Genomic DNA, 19,512 nt, shown 5'->3' with positions numbered 1-19,512 from the left:
AACATCCAATGGATTCCATAGAAATAAGATTACAAACCTAATCCAAAAAGAAACCCCCACTAAAATCCAAGACAAAGAACAAGAAAACGGCAAAGCCATCCTCCCATACATAAAAGGCATCACAGACAGAATCAGTAAGATCCTCCATAAACACAACATCAAAACAGCATTCTGCACAAACAGAAAAATATCCACCATCCTTAGAAACCCCAAAGATAAAATTGAATTAGAAAATCAAGGAGTATACGAAATCCCATGCACCACTTGTCCCACCACATACATCGGACAAACCAACAGAAGAATAAGTGCACGCATTGAAGAACATAAGAACTCAGTCAAAAAAGAGGAACCAACATCTTCCCTGGTCCAACACCTTAAAGCCACAGGACATGAAATTGACTTTAAAAATACCAGAACCATTGCCAAAAGTGAACATTTTAATAACAGAATAATCAGAGAAGCCATCGAGATAGAAAAACGCCCACACAGCATGAACAAGCGAGATGATACCTCCCGCCTACCAGCCATTTGGAAACCCGCCCTTATTGACAAACGACTCCCTAACACAAAAAATGATACCAGACCCACACTCACAAAAACCACACAGGATGTCACCACCACACATCCACGCAAAAAGCAAACCCAAAGCCACACCGATGATGAGGCACGACCACAAACCAGAAGCCAGACCAGAGCTGCATCATTAGCCACTTTAAAGCCCTCCAATCCATACATGAAGCAAACTGACACCCTCCATGAAAATGAGGCACGACCACAAACGCGAAGCCAAAAAATAGCAAGGCAGCCCAAAATCTTAAACCCCTCTGCAACTCAGACTAACCTGAGCACAACCAAACAGAACACTCCCCCAGCCAATCAGAGCACAGCCAACCCCCCAGCCAATCAGAGCACAGCCAGCAATCAGAGCACAGCCGCCCCTAACCAATCAGAACACACCTCCACCCAATCAGAACACAGCCAAGCTCCCACCCAATCAGTTCATACCCCCACTGGCAGTTAAAAGGAAGAAACAGCTAAGACCACACATTGCTGCTCGAAGCACGAAGCTGAAAACACCAGCCTGAAGATGACGAATGGGACTTCGTCGAAACGTCGCCAAGACACTTCCAATTTTACGTGGGAGAAAACCCGAACAACCAAAGACATATATATATATATATATATATTCCAGCAGACTTTAGGTCAGTGGTTCTCAACCTTTTTAATGCTGCGACCCCAACCGGTTGTAAGTCGAGGACTACTCAACCGGTCGTAAGTCGAGGACTACTCAACTGGTGCAGCACCGTTTGCAGAATGGGACTTTTGGCGGGCTCAGCAGGGCAGAGACAGCCTGGACAATTCCTATTGGCTTTTGAAAGCCAATAGAATTAGACTCTATTCAAGAGAGTCTATTCTATTGGCTTTCAAAAGCCAATAGAATAAAAGGGAGTAGCACAGCTAAGGAAAAGGGGAAAAAATGGCGGACTGCGTTGTTTGGCGACCCCCGTGAAATGGTCATTTGACCCCAAATGGGGTCCTGACCCACAGGTTGAGAACCACTACTTTAGATTAATAAAAACATCCCTGTGAGTAGGTTGGTATTCAGCCAGTCAGTTTTACTTTTTCTCCCCAAGTCCTAATCAGGCCAACCCAGCTTAGCATTTGGAGCACAGCCAAGGTAAATCAGGTAATCAGGTAAATGCTTTGTAACAGAAAAGAGTACAGATAGTCTTCAATTTACAACCTCTTGTTTAATGACTGCTCCAAGTTAAAACTGCACTGGAAAAAGGGACTTATGATCATTTTCCACACTTACAACCATTACAGCATCCCCATGGTCATGTGATCGAAATTCAGACACTTGGCAATGACTCCTATTTATGACGCTTGCTGCATCCCGGGGTCATGTGATCCCCTTTTGCATCCTTCTGACAAGCAAAGTCAAATGGGGAGCCAGAGCGACTGGACAGATTCACTTAACAATTCTGGCAAAAAAAGGTTGTAAAATGGGGTGAAACTCACTTAACAACTGTTTCACTTAGCAACAGAAATTTGGGCTCAACTGGTGGTAAGCCCAGGCCTTACTATACAGTCATGTGCTTTTTAGGTCATACTTAATAATGTAAGTACCTATACGTGTATGCGGGTCTAATGAGCTGCTCCAGCTGTGTTTTCACAAACAACAGGATGTTGCTGCTGCTGCTGCACGGACCCTACAGGTTCCCCGAGTCCCGATCAGCAGCTTCTCCCCGATGATCGTCTGGACCAGGGGTTCTCAACCTTGGCAACTTTAAGACTTATGGACTTTAACTCCCAGAATTCCTCAGCCAGCAAAGCTGGCTGAGGAATTCTGGGAGTTGAAGTCCACAAGTCTTAAAGTTGCCAAGGTTGAGAACCCCTGGTTTGGACCTTTCAGTCTTTCCACATCCACACCCCATGGAGGGCTCAGCCCCCTCAGATCCAATCTCCGCCTGCCTTTAGCGCTGAATCCTTCCACGACCTGCGCCCGCCTCTGCCCCCATCCTTGGAAACGACTCCAAAGAAACTCGGGGAGATTTTTACTCCTGGGAAAATCGGCTCAGAGATCCCCAGCAGCGCCACTTTCCACCGCAAAGAAGCCCGTCCAGCTCAGGAGCTTCTCTCCCCTTCTCAGGCCGTCCGAGGAGGCTGTTGGCTCCGCCGGCCTGGCCGCCGAGGCGCTGTGGGCGGGGATGGGGAGAAAAGGGGGCGAGGGCGCTCATTTCCCGCCCCGTTACTCGGCGGGGCTGCGGGGAAACTCCTGAAGCGGCGGGGCTTGCAAAGGGACAATGGCGGGCGCGGGGGGCGGCGGCGGCCGCGCTGGACTTTGCCCCCCGGGCGGTCTTGAGCAGCTGGAGCTGGGGCAGCTCGGACAGCCTGCTGGCTCGCCCTCGCCGCCGCTCTCCTCTTGCTCGAGGCAGGCCTGGAGCCGGGACAACCCGGTCTTTGAGCCCGAGGAGGAAGACCCGGCCAGGGTGGCGACGGCGGTGGCGGGACCGGTGCTGAGGATGGACGTGGAGTGGGGCCGGGACGACGCGGCCTCGCCGACCTCCGGCGGGCCCAGCGCTCGAAGCGGAGACGCCGCGCAGGGCAGGCAGCGGCGGCGCAGGCGGCGGGGCGAGGAAGAGGAGGAGGACGGAGGGGAGCGGGGCCATCCCTTCCCCGCGGGCGCAGGAGCGGGAGACGCCCTGCCCGCGCGCTTCGCTCCCGAAGAGGGCAATGGCGAGGCCGCGGAGCCCCCGCCGCGCCGGATCGCCTGGGCCAAAGGGCTGGCGAGCCGACTGCGAGGTGAGTGAGCGCCCGCCCGGGTCAGCCTCGCCTCCCCGCCCCTAACCCAGCTGCTCTCGGACGCGACTTTTCTGCTCCTGGAAGGAAGGGCAGCCCTTGGCTGATGCATTTACCTGTGGCTGCCAGCAGGACTGGGACCTGAAGGGCGCAGAGTTCAGCTCAACCCCCCCTCCCTCAAAACCGTAAAGCAGGATGGGAGACCACCAGGAGAGCCCCAGGATTATCTATTAGTTAGCCTGAAAACTCAAAAAAAAAAAAATAATAATCCAGAAGGGAATAGCCAATAAGTTCCATAATGTTTACCAAAACAACTGCTCTAGCTCAAAAGGCACTGAATTTTAATTATAAAGAGGGAGGGGTTACTGTGTATTTTGGTACTTTCGTTAACTTCAAGGTTTTTATTTATTTATGAATAGAATAGAACAGAACAGAACCTTGGAGGTCTTCTAGTCCAGCCCCCCACTCAAGCAGGAGAACCTATACCAGTGGTTCTCAACCTTTTTAATGCCGCGACCCCCAACTGGTTGTAAACCAAGGACTACTCAACCGGTCATAAGTCGAGGACTACTCAACTGGTGCAGCACCGTTTGCAGAATGGGACTTTTGGCGGGCTCAGCAGGGCAGAGACAGCCTGGACAATTCCTATTGGCTTTGGAAAGCCAATAGAATTAGACTCTATTCAAGAGAGTCTATTCTATTGGCTTTCAAAAGCCAATAGAATAAAAGGGAGTAGCACAGCTAAGGAAAAGGAGAAAAAAATGGCAGACTGCGTTGTTTGGCGACCCCCGTGAAATGGTCGTTCGACTCCAAATGGGGTCCCGACCCACAGGTTGAGAACCACTGACCTATACCATCTCAGACAAGTGACTGTCTAATCTCTTCTTAAAAACCTCCAGTGATGGAGCACCCATGATTTCTGTAGGCAAGCTGTTCCGCTGGTTAATGGTCCTCACTGTTGGGAACTTTCTCCTTAATTCCAGGTTGCTTCTCTCTTTTATCAGTTTCCAAACATTGTTTCTCATCCTTCCCTCTGGTGAACAACCTGACCCCCTCCTCTTTATGGCAGCCCCTCAAATACTAGAATACTGCTATCATGTCATCCCTATTTCTTCTTTTTTTTAGACTAGCCAAACCCAAGTCCTGCCGCTGTTCTTCATATGTTTTGGTCTCCAGGCCTTGGATCATCTTAGTTGCTCTTCTCTGAACTTTTTCCATTTTTCCAATAATTGTTATCTGAATTTTATTCCTTTCATGGGTGGCTTGACTTTTTCCAAATTGATATCCTCCAGATGGGTTTAATTTTGATTTTAAGTTGCAGTCTGTGGTTTTCTAATTGGAGAAAGAATGATTGTGAATAAAAAGGTTTAGGGCTTTCTTTACAGCCCCAAACATAATGTGTTTCGATGTTCTCATTTTGGCCTTAAGAATATCCGGATGATCGCACAACAAAAATAACATGGTGTCTATAGCCTTTAACTGGGTGAAATAGTGCATCATAAGACAAAACGTTTTCAACCAAAATATCTTTAATGGGCTACTGTACAGAATGCAAAATCTGGAATCCTGTTGAATTGAAATTTGGCGAACTCTATAAAGCACTTTATGACAGAGCTGGGGGTTGGACTAGAACAGGGCTTTTCAATCAGTGGTATGGGTACCACCTGTGGTACATTGGCACCTGGCAGGTGGTACGTGATCATCCTAGAAAAGTGGTAGCGGGGGAGGGAAATGAGCTGAACCGGTGGCAGCACCGCACCAGCCTGAACGAGAGATGGTTGGAGCTGAAGGGCTCAGCGGAAGCGCCAGGATCAGGGCCACTTTCCAGCTGATCGGCGCTTCTTCAGGGCTGTCAGGGCTCAGTGGAAGTGCCAGGATCAGCACCAGGCTCCAGCTGGAGCTCAGCGCTGATCTGATGCTTCTGTTGAGCCCTGAAGAAACACCAATCAGCTGGAAAGCAATACTGATCCTGGCGCTTCTGCTGAGCCCAGAAGAAGCGCCAATCAGCTGGAATATTGCAGCATCTCCAGGGTCTTGTGATTTACATTCAGATGCTTGGCAACTGATTGATATTTATGATGGTCACCATGTCCCAGGGTCATGTGAAGTGACCAAAACCTGCTACAACCACCCAGCAGACGGGGAGAATAAAAACCAAACACCCCCCACTCCACCCCCGCTGCCAATCCTCAACAGAAATGCTCACAACAATGAAAACCTCGGACAGGAGGAAGAGCGCGGCCAGGCAGGCAGGCAGGTGTCTTGCTCGGCTGTGGCTTGGGGGGAACTTTTCAGTGCCATTGTAACTCCGAACAGTCACTAAGCGAACTGTTGTAAGTCAAGGACTACCTGTACTTTATCACTTTTTTCCTTTTGGGGGGGTCATCAGATTTTTGACACCTTCCTAGGCGACTGGTGGTTCTCGGATGTTGCCATATCCTAAAAGTGGTACAATGGGTGAAAAGGTTGAAAAGCCCTGGACTAGATGCCCTCAAAGGTCCCTTCCAACTCTGTAATTTTATGATATGGTTATAAAACATTTCCTGTGGTCAACTGCTGATACCTAACTGTACTATACAGTGTAAATGTGAGCTACTTTCAAGGCAGATACATCTCTGAATAGCTATTTGAATTTTTAAGAATTTTTCAAGTACAGGTAGTCCTCAACTTACAACCATCATATAGAGTTCATATAGAGAATGTTCAAAGTTACAACAGCACTGAAAAAGTGGCTTATGACTACTGCAACATCCCGATGGTCAAAATCGAGACGCTTGATAACTGACTCGTATTTGCAATATCCTGGGGTCATGTCATCACTTTTTGTGACCTGACAAGCAAAGTCAATGGGGAAACCAGATTCACTTAACAACCATATTACTAACTTAACAACTGTAGTGATTCATTTAATGACTGTGGCAAGAAAGGTAAAATGGGACAAAACTCACTTAACAAATGTCTCACTTAGCAACAGAAATTTTGGGCTCAGTTGTGGTCATAAGTTGAGGACCACCTGTACCTTAGAAGCTCTGCCACTGTTGAAAGCATTGAGAAATCTAGTAAGGAGATATCTTCGAAACAATAACCCAAGGAGTTTGTGGTTGTCTAGTTCTACTATAACAGTTAAAATATTCCTGAATACTAACCCTTGCTATCTAAATTTAAAACACATTGGTGGAACCTAGCAGTTTTTATAAAAAATAAAGTAGGTAATGCAAATCTGTTCACTTATAATGTGGAACTGGTCATATGTATTTGAAGGACAATCCATTGTCACTATTTCAAAGTCTCTATGTGCATGTGTGTGTGTGTTTGAAAACTTTTTTTTCCTGAAATCACATGATTTTTCTTCTGAATTCAGACTTCTTGTTACCGTGCTGCAGATGTGGGCATTCAGACAATGTTACATAATTTGCCAACTTCACTGCAATTTATTCACATGCTTTGAGGCCTGTCCCCCGTTGCTCCTAAGCAAAGTACAAACGTATCTTGACAACATCTTTCTGCTTATCTCTTTGACATCGCTTTCATCTTGTCTCTGAAGGCCCTGTGTAAGGCAAGCTGAGGTAGTCTTCGCCTGTATGAGCAAAAACATTTACAAAATGAAAGGTCTTAAGGAGAAGCTTTAAGCCTTTTCCTTTCCTGAAAAAATATGAAACTTTTACATTGGGCACCAGACAGAATTCATAGACTGTCTATTTTTTAAGCTATGCTTCTTTTTTTCCCAAAAATAAAATATTTCTTTGCCAAGTGTTACAAACTGCAATCCATTCAGAATGCATTTCAAAGTTTCTGTTGCCTGGCCAACCAGCTTTTGCTCATTTGTTCCAGTTCAGGATAACCATCTAGTTAGCTACAAATTCCAGAAGAGTAGCCATATTAATCCTTAGAAGTAAAAAAAAAAACAAAAAAACATAACTGCAGCTACTTTCAGCTTTGTACTGTAAGCCGTTTATTTGTATCTCACTCGCTTCTTTTCATATAATGTTTGCTTGTAATTTATTTATATGCAGGATGGTTCACAGAATAGAAAAATCCTGCTACAAAGTAGCATATATCTTAAAAGTTAATTTTAAAAAACCACAAATGATAATTATTTGAGACAGATGTTAACAGCTAAAAAGATTAGCTCTTTTTAGCTGTTAAGCTATATTTGCAAGCTTACTTACTGGGCGTAATATATCTTAAGTTATACCCTTTTTCTTGCATTGCAATTCCTTCTGTGGATAGCTCATGCTGTTATTTTTAGTAACATGCCTTTGGTATGATGAAATGAGCACATTTTGTACAACTACTGTTTGGATGTATATACTGATTTGATGCACTTTTTTGGCAACATATATCTTTTAGTTCTTACGTCAGGATCCACTGTTACGGGACAGGGATTGATCTTCATTGTTGGTCTAATACAAAACTGATACGATTTAACATAGCTTGGTTTTTTTTTTTTAAAAAAAAGTGGGAAATGTTTAGAGTCCTTTCCTTTGCACTATAACTTGACACATCTGTTCAGATACTAAGACAAATCCCTGATCCTTACAGAGTAAATGTGGGCAATCTGATATCCTTCAGAAATTTTGGATTGAAATTCTTTGCCATTAGCCAGAACTGGTGAAAGTTGAGACCAAAAATATCTTCACTGTCCTAATTTTTTCTCCTGTTGTTCAAGTGGGTGGTAATTGGTACTAGATAATGTGCAAACTTCTACAAAACTCTGTCAATTTATCTTTTGCAAGGGTCCCTGTTTCTCAGGCAAGTGGGATATGCAACAGCATGCAAATACATTTTACAAACTTTGTACCAATTACAAATTTGTACATATACATACAAGTTTAATAAACGGATACAGAAGAGCCTAGCTTCAGTGGACTTTCAATAATGTAGAACTTTATAGTTCTTTTTGTTACTTTGTTGGCTGTTAACACATATTTTGAGCTTTCTGGGCTGGCTGGCTTCCAGAAGAGGCTGAGTAACTGTTTTGGCCTATTTAGGATGTTTAAAATCTTTAAATCCTTTTTGATGATTTCTTACAGAGCACATTGTAGAAGAACCTTTGCAATAAACTGCATTAGTGGAGTATTGCTTTTTAAAACATCAATTTAGCAGTGTTTGTAAATAGTGCACCAGCATTCCAATGTATTTATATGCTGTTGCCATTGGTTTCATTGTTACTGTGTTGGTCTTGAGAGAAAAGTTGTTAACTGCCAATAAGACAAAGATAAACTTATTTCTTTACCTAGAGCCAAATGCTGTTCCACTAAATTTGTATATGTGTTTTTCAGATTTTTTCTTTTGCCTGCAAAACCTATTTCCATATCTTCAGTAAAAATTGCAAAAGGTGCTTTTTTCTGGCCAAGCTTTGCCATTCTAACTTGGTTAGTCTTATCAGTGGTCACTGTTCTTCCGCTTGAGCTATCTTGGTAGTACTTAGAACTGCAGTGATGTACTATTTATGCAAATGATATACAGGTAGTCCTCAATTTATAACCACATTTGAGCCCCAAAGTCCATTGCTAAGAAAGACAGTTGTTAAGTGAATTTTGCCCCATTTTATGACCTTTCTTACCACAGTTGTTAAGTGAATCCTGTAGTTGTTAATAACATGGCTGTTAAATGAATCTGACTTCCTCACTGACTTTGCTTATCAGAAGGTCGCAAAAGGGGATCCCATGACCCTGGGATACTTCAATCGTCATAAATATGAACCAGTTGCCAAGCATCTGAATTTTGATCATGTGGCCAGAAGGATGCTGCAATAGTTTGCTGAAGGAAAAGTCTTCATCATGGTTCAGTCCAACCTGGAATAAACAACATGGTGACTGCTTTAGAAAAAAGGTTGTAGTTTATTGAAGAGGAGAGCCAGACAGAAAGATGGCTCTGGAAGAGAAAAGAGTGAGCATATGAAGGGAGTGGGTTTTTATACCCTCTGGAGCTTTTGTTTGGAGTTCTTTCCTGTTCCTGTTTGAGGCTTTGTATTTCCTATGTCATGTATTCTGACCTGAGTCTAGGTGGCCCTTTGGCATCTGTGGGTTAATCCTATTATGTCCTGTCTTAGAGTTTGGGTGGGGTATGTAGATTTTAGGTGTCTTTGTCTTCCAAACTTTTAGCTGGGGGCCTCCAGCCTTCCTGGATGGTTTACATCTGCATTTCTATAGAGCTAGTTTCTGTTTAGGGGAGGGAGACTTCGGGCTATTAAGAAAACTGGCATGCTTTTCTGCCTCTTTAAGATCCTTTGAGGAAATATATTTTTCTGCCCTTTTAATATTTCCTTCTGGGGGGGGGGCTGACTTCCCACAAGTTGTAAATATAAAAAGTGGTCACTTTCAGTGCTGTTGTAATTTCAGTCACTAAATGAAAGGTTGTAAGTCAAGGACTACCTGCATTCAGTTATTACATGTTAGGTAGCAATCTTTCATCCCTTTCTGGTTCTTTTCCTTGTTTTTCTGGTTAATAGGTATAACTTATTGGATTAATATAAAATAAGTCTTATGTTAATCTTGTAAGGTGGAAATAAATGCCCAAACCTATACATCAGACTAAACAATGGCAAACGATTGCTAGTTTATACTGATCCCTTTCATATACCAATATATCCTATTTCTTATGGATTCCTGGTTATTCTTTTTAAGGTCTGTGGGGTACTCGGCTCATGGAAGAAACTACAACTCGAGAGAAATACTTGAAAAGTGTTTTACGTGAGCTAATAACATATTTGATTTTTCTTGTGGTCCTATCAATCCGTAAGTAGTCTTTGCTGATATTTTAATGTGATGATAAACTGATATTTAATATATAATGGAAATGAGTTCTGAAAGATTTCTTCAATTGAGGCCATGATTATTGCTTATCCAGTCAAATTTGATGTTCAGAAAATTGCTAATCCATATATGCTATAATAACTTCCAAAACCTGTTCTTTAATTCATATGGCTGTAGATTGAGTCAAGATCTAGGGAAAATAATTTGAAGAAGATAATTCTAAAAGTATATTACAATTTCAGTCTATAATTTTAAAATAATAAGAAAAAATGTATAGTCTGAGATTTTACAAAGTCAGCTTTAGTGGCTATATCAGTTATATAGACTTCTACTGCCATAAAATAATAAATACAATACTATTAGTTTTACAAGGTAGAGCAGATCAGGAAACAGTCATGCACACCCCCAAAAAACATATTACTTACTATAAGCTATAATATCAGAACCTGTAGACTTTCTCCTTCCCTCTGTCTGTTTATACCAGAGGTCTTCAAACTTGGCCTTTTTATGACTTGTGGACTTCAACTCTCAGAATTCCTCAGCCAGGCACGCTGGCTGAGGAATTCTGGGAGTTGAAGTCCACAAGTCATAAAAGGGCCAAGTTTGAAGACCCCTGGTCTATACCAAAGAGTCTCAAATTGACATTATTTTGAGTTTTCTTCTCACATGCTCATGTTTTCCTGGGTTGCGTACATGTTTCCTAACAGTTGCTGCATATTTTCTTCAAGGCTATTTCCATAGTCCTGTGCACATATTGTATTCAAGTTATATTTCCCTTATAAAGCCAGCTGTTGGTATCATCTCACCGGGCTGGTATTGTGGGAAAAATAACAGGCAGAATATTAGATGCTGTATGCTTGCCCTCTTCAGTTATTTATAAAAATAATAAATATGGGATATAAATAAGTGTGTGTGTGTGTATTCCCACTCTATTGTTATTTTTAAAAATGATGATTAATTTGCAAAATAATATCTTATAAATAAATGTAGACATATAAAACATTCAATATTACAAATACAATCTTTATTAACAATAAAGGGAGATTGTGTCCTTGTTCTTTCCATTACAAAACCAACATGATATTGTTCAATCGCCAAGTCCGACTTTTCGTGACCCCATGAAGCATAGCATGCTAGGCTTCCCTGTTCTGTATTGTCTCCTGGAGTTTGCTCAAATTCATGTTCACTGCATTGATGACACTGTCTAACCATCTTATCCTCTGCTGTGTCCTTTTCCTTTTGCCTGCCTTCTTTCCCAACATCAGGGTCTTTTCCAATGACTCCTCTCTTCTCATTTGGTGGCCAAAGTATTTCATCTTCAGTATCTCTCCTTCCAAAGAACAGACAGGGTTGATTTCCTTTAGGATTGACTGATTTGATCTCCCTGCAGTCCAAAGACGTTTAAGAGCAGTGGTGGGATTCAAATATGTGAATAACTGGTTCTCTGTGTAGATGCTGCTTCCGGAAGTCCATTCTGGGCCTGGGCAACAAAAAATTAGTTACTGGTTCTGCCGAAGTGGTGCAAAATGGCTGAATCCCACCACTGCTTAAGAGTCTTCTCCAATACCACAATTCGAAATCATGATGGGTGCCTGTATTGATGATATTAAAAGAGCTATTCTCTCTTCAATTATGGGGTATGTGGTTTTTTTTTGTCCCTTTGAGTCAATCTTGACTCTTGGCAATTACAGTATCTGCACAAAGCCTTGGTAAAATAATTTGCCATTTCGTTCTTCCAAGGGCTGAGAGAGAATAACTGATCCAAGATCCCCTGGCAAGCTTCATAACCCTGCTTCAGGCAGGGTTAGAACACACAGTCTTTTGATGTCCAGCTTGGTGGTTTTAACAAGCACACCAAACTGGTTCTTAAAACATTTTAGGGATACATAAAATATTGAAAGAGCTCTGTCTTTCCTCTGCAATGCAGTCTCCTGCAGAGTTTTACGTATTTCTGCTAGAGAGTATAATTGGGCCGGCGATTAACTGAATTTAGCTACAGTTAAGTGCTTCACTAAGTAAACCAACTTCACTGCAGATGCTTTTCTGGACACCAAAACAAATAAATTAGAAATGCATGTACCTTTTTCATGTTTTTGCTTTTTGCTTTTTCAAATATTAAATATAAACAAATAGGTTTAGTATTAGAAACTAGTCCATATCTTAATGATTGGATAAGAGGACTGCCTTCAGTGTGCATTTTCTTCAGAAACTGAATCTGGATAATTTCAGTTTCAATTCAATTTTATTACAGCATTTAGTCAGCAACTAAAACAAAGTAAAAGAAAGAAGAAAATAAACAGCAAATACACATATACCGTACATCAATCCATCTTATTATTTTAGATGGCTACAGGTTCCCCATTGTCCTGGGTTCCTTGAACACAAGAGTTTCTAGAAAGGTATGAAGGATCTATTGAAAAGAATACAGAAGAACTGTATTTACTTTTTGGTTGATGTTGGGAAAATTCATTCATAATATGTGGAGGAAGGCTTACTTCTTGTGCATTTAGCATTAAACATAGACAATGTCTGGCATCTAGGTTCATCCTAAAGAGCCCCATGTGAGATCATTCTTGATAATATAGCAGATAAGAAAATATTACTTTATGCTTGCTTACATGTTATAGTTGAAGATGGTGATTAATAAATTTCTATCTGAAATACATATTATTTCCAAATTCATGTTTACAGTATCCTACGGAATGGTGAATTCTAACATTTACTACTACACAAGAGTAATGTCTCAGCTCTTTCTCGATACACCAGTATCAAAGATGGAGAAAACCAATTTCAGATCTTTGTCTACTATGGAAGACTTCTGGAAGGTACTAATTGAAATGTGATTCTTGATATCTTTAAGCTTTATGCATATCACTCAGATTTAACCTAGTATGAAACCCCTGGTGGCACAGTGGTTAGAATGCAGTTTTGCAGGCTAATTCTGCTGACTCCAGCAGTTCGATTCTCACCAGCTCAAGGTTGACTCAGCCTTACACTCTCTCTCTCTCTCTCTCTCTCTCTCTCTCTCACTCTCACTCTAGTCATTGTCTATCCACTGCGGGATGAAGGACTCTTCCATAATACAGTCCTGAGCTTTCTTTTGCCAACTGAGCCCACAATACTTGCTGATGTTGTTGATCCACTTTGTTTTAGGTCTCTTTCATGGACGCTTTTTATCAAGTGGGATTCATTCTATGACTGCCTTGGTCCACCTGCCATCAGTTCTTCTTGCTATGTAACCAGCTCATTTCCATTTCAGTTCTTTTACTCTCTTGATGATATCGTATATTTTTGATTGTTCTCTAGTCATGGAGTCCCCAACCCCCAGGCCATGGCCCACTAACGGGGCAAGAGCTGTTCAAAACCAGAGTGCCCAATGCAGCAAGCAGACACACACTCATGCCTGCTGCTCACGCAAATGGAGCTGCACACATGCACATGCTTGCCCACAGCTCGTGCTGAACCATTCCTTCCCCCTCCCCCCCCATGCTGTTCCGCAAAGCCAGAAAGGTTGGGGAACTATGTTCTAATCCATGTGCAGGTCTTTCTATCTTGTCTTGTACTGCCGAAGATGTATCTTTCCATGGCTCTTTATGACATTTGTTGCTTTTCTATCAACTGTGAGCTTAGTGTCCACGCTTCACTGGCTTATGTTAGAGCAGGTAACACACACTGATAAAAACATTTCTCTTCAGCCATAGGGGGAGGTAATTCTTGAAAATTATTATTAGTTTGCTGAATGCCTGCCAACCACATTTAACACACTGTTCAATTTCCTTTATTGTATCACCTTCCATTGAGATACGTTGGCCAAGGTATATGTAGTGGTCTACTGTATCTATCATTTATCTGTCTGTCTGTCTGTCTGTCTGTCTGTCTGTCTGTCTGTCTGTCTGTCTGTCTATCTATCTATCTATCTATCTATCTATCTATCTATCTATCTATCTATCTATCAAGGCAGCTTATTAACTTTTAATATGAATTAAAAATAATTCCTTTTAAAATATTTTTTTAATGGCTGAAATTTAGTAGAGTCCAGCAAGTAGCGCCAGAGGCAGTGCATCACTGATCCTCAATCTAAAACATTCTGCTTAATCTTTCAGTTCACTGAGGGGCCGTTGTTGGATGGACTGTACTGGGAGATGTGGTACAATAATAAAACCGTAGCAGAAAACAGAAGTTTCATCTACCACGAGAATCTACTTTTAGGAGTGCCTCGTATCCGGCAGCTGAAAGTGAGGAATGCCTCATGTTCAATACCTGAAGATTTAAAAGATGAAATAAAAGACTGTTACGATGTTTATTCAGTGGCTAATGAGGACACTGCTCCATTTGGGCTCCGGAATGGGACAGCGTATGTATTTGTTCACATTCATATAGACCAGGCATGGGTAACTGTGGCAACTTTATGACTTGTGGACTTCAACTCCATGTTGGCTCAGGAATTCTGGGAGTTGCAGTCCCCAGGTCATAAAGTTGCCATAGATGTCATAATCTCATAGCTATTTAACAGGACTTAAACCTTCTAAGCCTTTAAACAACCACATCCATAACATCAGATAACAACTACATTTCTTCATTCATTCATTCTATTTAAAGTTTATTCTTCTTATGTTCTGGAGACCAAACCTCTATATGCTTACCAGATGTGCCAGCTATGAAACTTTTATTGATCAAGACTTAATAATGCATTTTAATAAGGCAGAGGGGGTGTAGAGTACATTATCAGCCCTTAGGTTACCCATACGCATACCCAATAGGACAGTACTCCATTTTTGATGTTTGACTACAGTAACAGAGCATGCCACACGAGCAACCCATACCCAATTTTATACCAAATATGCTCATGCTTTTCAATGCTACTAAGACAGCTGATAAACTATTCTGGAGATGGCCCCTGCAAGTTGCTGCCACCCCACCTACTAGGAAAAATATTCAATGTATGGCGCATACTGCAGATTCAACGGATATTCAAATCTTTTGTCATGTTTTACTGCTTAAATATCTTTTTTAACCCAAGGGTGGATTGGGGATAATTCGTTTCATAAGTGTTCAAGATGGCAGTAACGGAGGCAGGATTCTTGTAATTCTCATGATTCTAATGTTGTGTTGTAGATGGACATATAGCAGTGAAAAAGACTTGAATGGGAGCAGCCACTGGGGGTTGATCGCCACATACAGTGGAGCTGGCTATTACCAGGAGCTCTCAAAAAGCAAAGAAGACACCTCTGCCTTGATTGCTGTCCTTAAGAACAACTTGTGGCTTGACAGAGGCACAAGGGCAGTATTTATCGACTTTTCTGTGTACAATGCAAATATCAATCTATTCTTCATTGTCAGGTGAGCATGGACTGTTTGACTATTAACTGAGCATTAACTCTTGATTTGTGAAGCCACCTTCTGGTGCATGTTTATTTATTTATTTATTTATTTCAGTATTTATATGCCGCCCAATCCCAAAGGACTCAGGGCAGCGTACAAAGTTAAAACAATGATAAAACAATAAAATAAAGCAGTCATACCGCGAGTCCGATCATATCCCACCCCCCCGGGGACATCAGCCCCAGGCCTGCTGGAACAGGAGGGTTTTAACGGCCTTCTTAAAGGCCGGCAGGGTGGGAGTAGTTCGAACCTCGGGGGGAAGCTGATTCCACCAGGTCGGAGCCACCACAGAAAAGGCCCTTCCCCGAGGGCCCGCCAGCCGACATTGTCTGGCCGACGGGACCTGAAGGAGGCCCAGTCTATGGGACCTCACCGGTCTCTGGGAGTTATGCGGCAGAATGCGGTCCTGTAAGTAACCTGGCCCTATGCCATGAAGGGCTTTAAAGGTTATAACCAACACCTTGAATTGCGTCCGGAGACCCACAGGAAGCCAGTGCAGCTCGCGGAGGATAGGTGACACGTGGGCGTACCTTGGTGCGCCCACAATCGCTCTCGCGGCTGCGTTCTGAACCAACTGCAGCCTCCGAACGCTCTTCAAGGGTAGCCCCATGTAGAGCGCATTACAGTAATCCAGTCTTGAGGTGACAAGGGCATGAGTGACTGTGAGTAAAGCCTCCCGGTCCAAATAAGGCCGCAACTGGTGCACTAGGCGAACCATGTTGGTGTCATCTCCATTATACTCAACAGGAAGGCCATGCTACCCATAATGTGTTTTTTTTCTCTCTCTCATGAGGCTATAATTAATGTTGTGGATTTGGGGTATTTTTTAATAAGAATAATAGCATGTAGGTAAAAGTTCCAAAAGTGCTTTTTTTCTTTTAAGACTGTTTCGCTTCTCATCCAAGGAGCTTCTCAGCTCTGACTGGATGGTGGGGAATGGAAGGATTTATACTCCTTGCAGACAGTTGGTCATTTGCATTCTTTTAGAGAGTTGTTGAGGCCAGAAGCAGTAAATGCTCCAACACTGGAAGTTTTTAAGAAGAGACTGGACAGCCATTTGTCCAAAATGGTGTAGGGTTTCCTGCCTGAGCAGGGGGTTGGACTAGATGACCTCCAAGGTCCCTTCCAACTTTACTACTATTACATTGTATTACATTACATTTGGAGGTTTACCTGTGTCCTCAGGGTCACCTGAGTAGTGCAAATGGATATTGTTACTTATCACTTTAACAGCTTAATTGTCCACCCTTGGGTTAAAAAAGATATTTAATATCAGCTGAGCAATAAAAGAATGATCTATGACAAGATAACTTTTATTTTTAAATGCAGGTTATTGGTGGAATTTCCACCCACCGGAGGCCTCCTGACATCCTGGCAATTCCAGCCAGTGAAGTTAATCCACTACATTTCCACTTTTGACTTTTTCTTGGCTGCTTGTGAACTTGTTTTTTGCCTCTTTATTATTTATTATGTGGTGGAAGAAATCCTGGAAATTCACATTCACAGGTTGTTCTATTTTAGGAGTCTTTGGAACTGTCTCGACATTCTCATTATCACAGTAAGTAAACCCATTTAAATACTGAGCTACTTTGAAATATTCTGGAAACTTTGTAGGGAGTTGTCAACTCTCAAGTTTCTGGTGAACAAAGAGACAGAAGCCTCCTTCTTTGTCCCTTCTATACCACAACTGCTAGAGATGCCTTCCTTCCTGATGCTGCTAGAAAAAAAAAATTATTTGAAATAAACAGCAGCCTTCCCATCTTTGATGAATCAGTAGCCAAAGCAATGGAACAGGAAACCAGATGCTTATACTACAAAGCATTTTATACTATATTATCTACTTTATTTATGTAGGTGCCCATTTGACTTTTATGCGATGTTAGGAGGCTTACAATAAATGTATAAAGACACATAAAATAAAAATAAATAGCCGGGCATCATCTTAATCCATCATACATACAATCAGGAGATGGTTCCCTAAGATGGGCCCCAGGCTTGAGCATAAAGCCATGTTTTTAAGACATTATGAAGGGCCCAAAGGGATGGGCCATGAATTTCAGAGTGGTCTCCCAATATGTGGACAATCTTTTTGAATCTCTTTTCAATACTGTTTCCTCAATACTCCAAATATGTACTTATAATACTAAAGATACCCAGAATGTTTTCTTTTGGCGGTACCATGTGTAAACTAGAAGTTAAAAGAACAGTTAAGTCTATATTGACAGGATTACAATATTATGCAGGAGCAATAAAGTTAGTCCACCAAACTTTGTGTATGTTTTTTTTTCTTTTATTTTTTCTATTCTCAGCTATCATTGGCAGCTATTGGATTGAATATCTATCGAATATCTACTGTGAATAAGCTAGTGAAGAAACTGCTGGAAGATCAAAATAGCTTCCCCAATTTTGAACCTTTAGCATACTGGCAAACCCAGTTCAATAATGTTGCAGCTGTTACCATGTTTTTCGTCTGGATAAAGGTAATTCAAATTTTACTGAGATAATTCAAGTAAATCAGGACACTTTATAAGAACATTGGTCTTTTTTTCTTTTGAAAAAGTGACTAGTTATAATTTGGGAGTGGGGAAAATCAATTTGCATTCAAGGTCTGTCTCTCTTTTGTTCTTTTAATGTCTATTCTAAAAGTCAGGAACACAGAACAATGTACTGCAATAAATAAAATCCTTGCAGTTAAGGTTTTTTTTTTTTTTACTGCTTTCTGACATGGCATATAAAAATTATTTTAAAAGCTTTGGTTGACTAACAAGAGCTTTTTCTAAAAAGGAGCAGAAAGCCCAGTCCAAGTTAGCTTTTGCCATAATTGCAGGATTAAAAATACAGTTTAGTAATTTAAGTGTGTATTATGTGGTTGCATAGAGAATTAAAAAGTAGCTCTTAAAAATATTTCTGCTTAAAGGGGTGGCAAAGTTCACATGCTGTGATAAATCATGGTTTGTGAGGGGAAAAAAATGTAGGCCCACCATTATCCCCACAGTGACACTTTCCATCTTACACAGCAGAAGTGTAATAGTAAAATTCACTGAAAATAAAAATGGTTTACAATTGATTTGCTTTGAGACAATCCACACGATACTAAATCACATTCATAATATTTATTTGGATTTCACTAAAGGCAAAATGAAAGGGTATTGAAGACCTTCTAGCCTTGCGGAAGAACAATAGGTAGGAGAACTCTTTAGGTCTAAAACAGTTCTCTCTCTTGTGCCATGTGGATCGTATCTAGAGTAATGCAAAACTCCCATCACCATGAATATGTCCACTGGACAGAGGTCGCCCTCTAAAGATGACCAGGCCAGGACACAGTTTTGTGGAGTATTTAAGACATGAAATAGACATTTTAAGCTTCTACGGGGCTTAAGGCAACCATTTTGCACCTTAGCTTTCTCTTCCCAAATGAAAACAAAAAACAGATAAAGTTGCCTTGTCCGAGTCATTGGTGGTGATGGGGTGAGGGAGAGAGGGGGGGGGAGGGTTGAGGGAGCCGTGAAAGGGATGAATTTCGTGCTGTCTCCAATCTAGGAGGTCCAGCGAGGAGGACGAGGATCAAAAAAAAAAAGTCAAGATGGCAGTATGAACTTATGGGATGGGTTCTGAGAAAAAGGAGGAAGAGGTGCAGCCAAGGCAAAATCAGATAAGGGAAATCTGAGTCCAGAGCAGGAATGGAACTTGAGAAAGTATCTCAGACCCTCTCTAGGGGGAGAGACACATTCGGAATTACAAAATTCTGTTACTGTAACGCTGTAATGAAATACAAGTAGACCTTGACTTGTAACAGCTCATTTACGACCTTTCAAAGTTACAATAGCACTGAAAAAGGCGATTTATGATCATCTTTTGCACATAAGGCCAGCTACAAGCATCCCCATGGTCACATGATCAAAATTCAGTCACTTAGCAACTGACTGGTGTTTGTGACAGTTGCAGTGTCCCGGAATCATTTGCGACTTTCTGACAATGGGGAAGCCAGATTCACTTAACCACCATGTTACTAACTTAACAATTGCAATGATTCACTTAACAACCGTGGGAAGAAAGGTCTTAAAAGGGG

General features: G+C 41.7%; 1 protein-coding gene across 3 annotated transcripts in view; it reads left to right on the top strand.

Annotated features, from left to right (window-relative positions):
• The first annotated feature begins 2,756 nt into the window (after positions 1-2,756).
• The window catches only part of PKD2 (polycystin 2, transient receptor potential cation channel), a 28,834-nt gene continuing 12,078 nt past the window's right edge, over positions 2,757-19,512 (top strand). For 2 of the 3 annotated variants that reach the window (XM_039361195.1, XM_039361194.1), the window contains exons 1-7: positions 2,757-3,306; positions 9,933-10,043; positions 12,753-12,886; positions 14,165-14,415; positions 15,177-15,401; positions 16,773-17,001; positions 17,753-17,923. In XM_039361195.1, the coding sequence (XP_039217129.1) occupies positions 2,808-3,306; positions 9,933-10,043; positions 12,753-12,886; positions 14,165-14,415; positions 15,177-15,401; positions 16,773-17,001; positions 17,753-17,923 (1,620 nt within the window). In that variant the 5' untranslated portion in view covers positions 2,757-2,807. Of the gene's footprint in view, positions 3,307-9,932; positions 10,044-11,489; positions 11,699-12,752; positions 12,887-14,164; positions 14,416-15,176; positions 15,402-16,772; positions 17,002-17,752; positions 17,924-19,512 lie in introns of those variants that run through there. The other variant, XM_039361196.1, reaches the window with a different exon arrangement.

The sequence above is a fragment of the Crotalus tigris genome, unplaced genomic scaffold (assembly GCF_016545835.1).
Source record: "Crotalus tigris isolate CLP2741 ecotype Arizona unplaced genomic scaffold, ASM1654583v1 scf7180000019218.882973, whole genome shotgun sequence".
NCBI lineage: Eukaryota > Metazoa > Chordata > Lepidosauria > Squamata > Viperidae > Crotalus > Crotalus tigris.
This window is presented reverse-complemented; position numbering and strand designations above follow the sequence as displayed.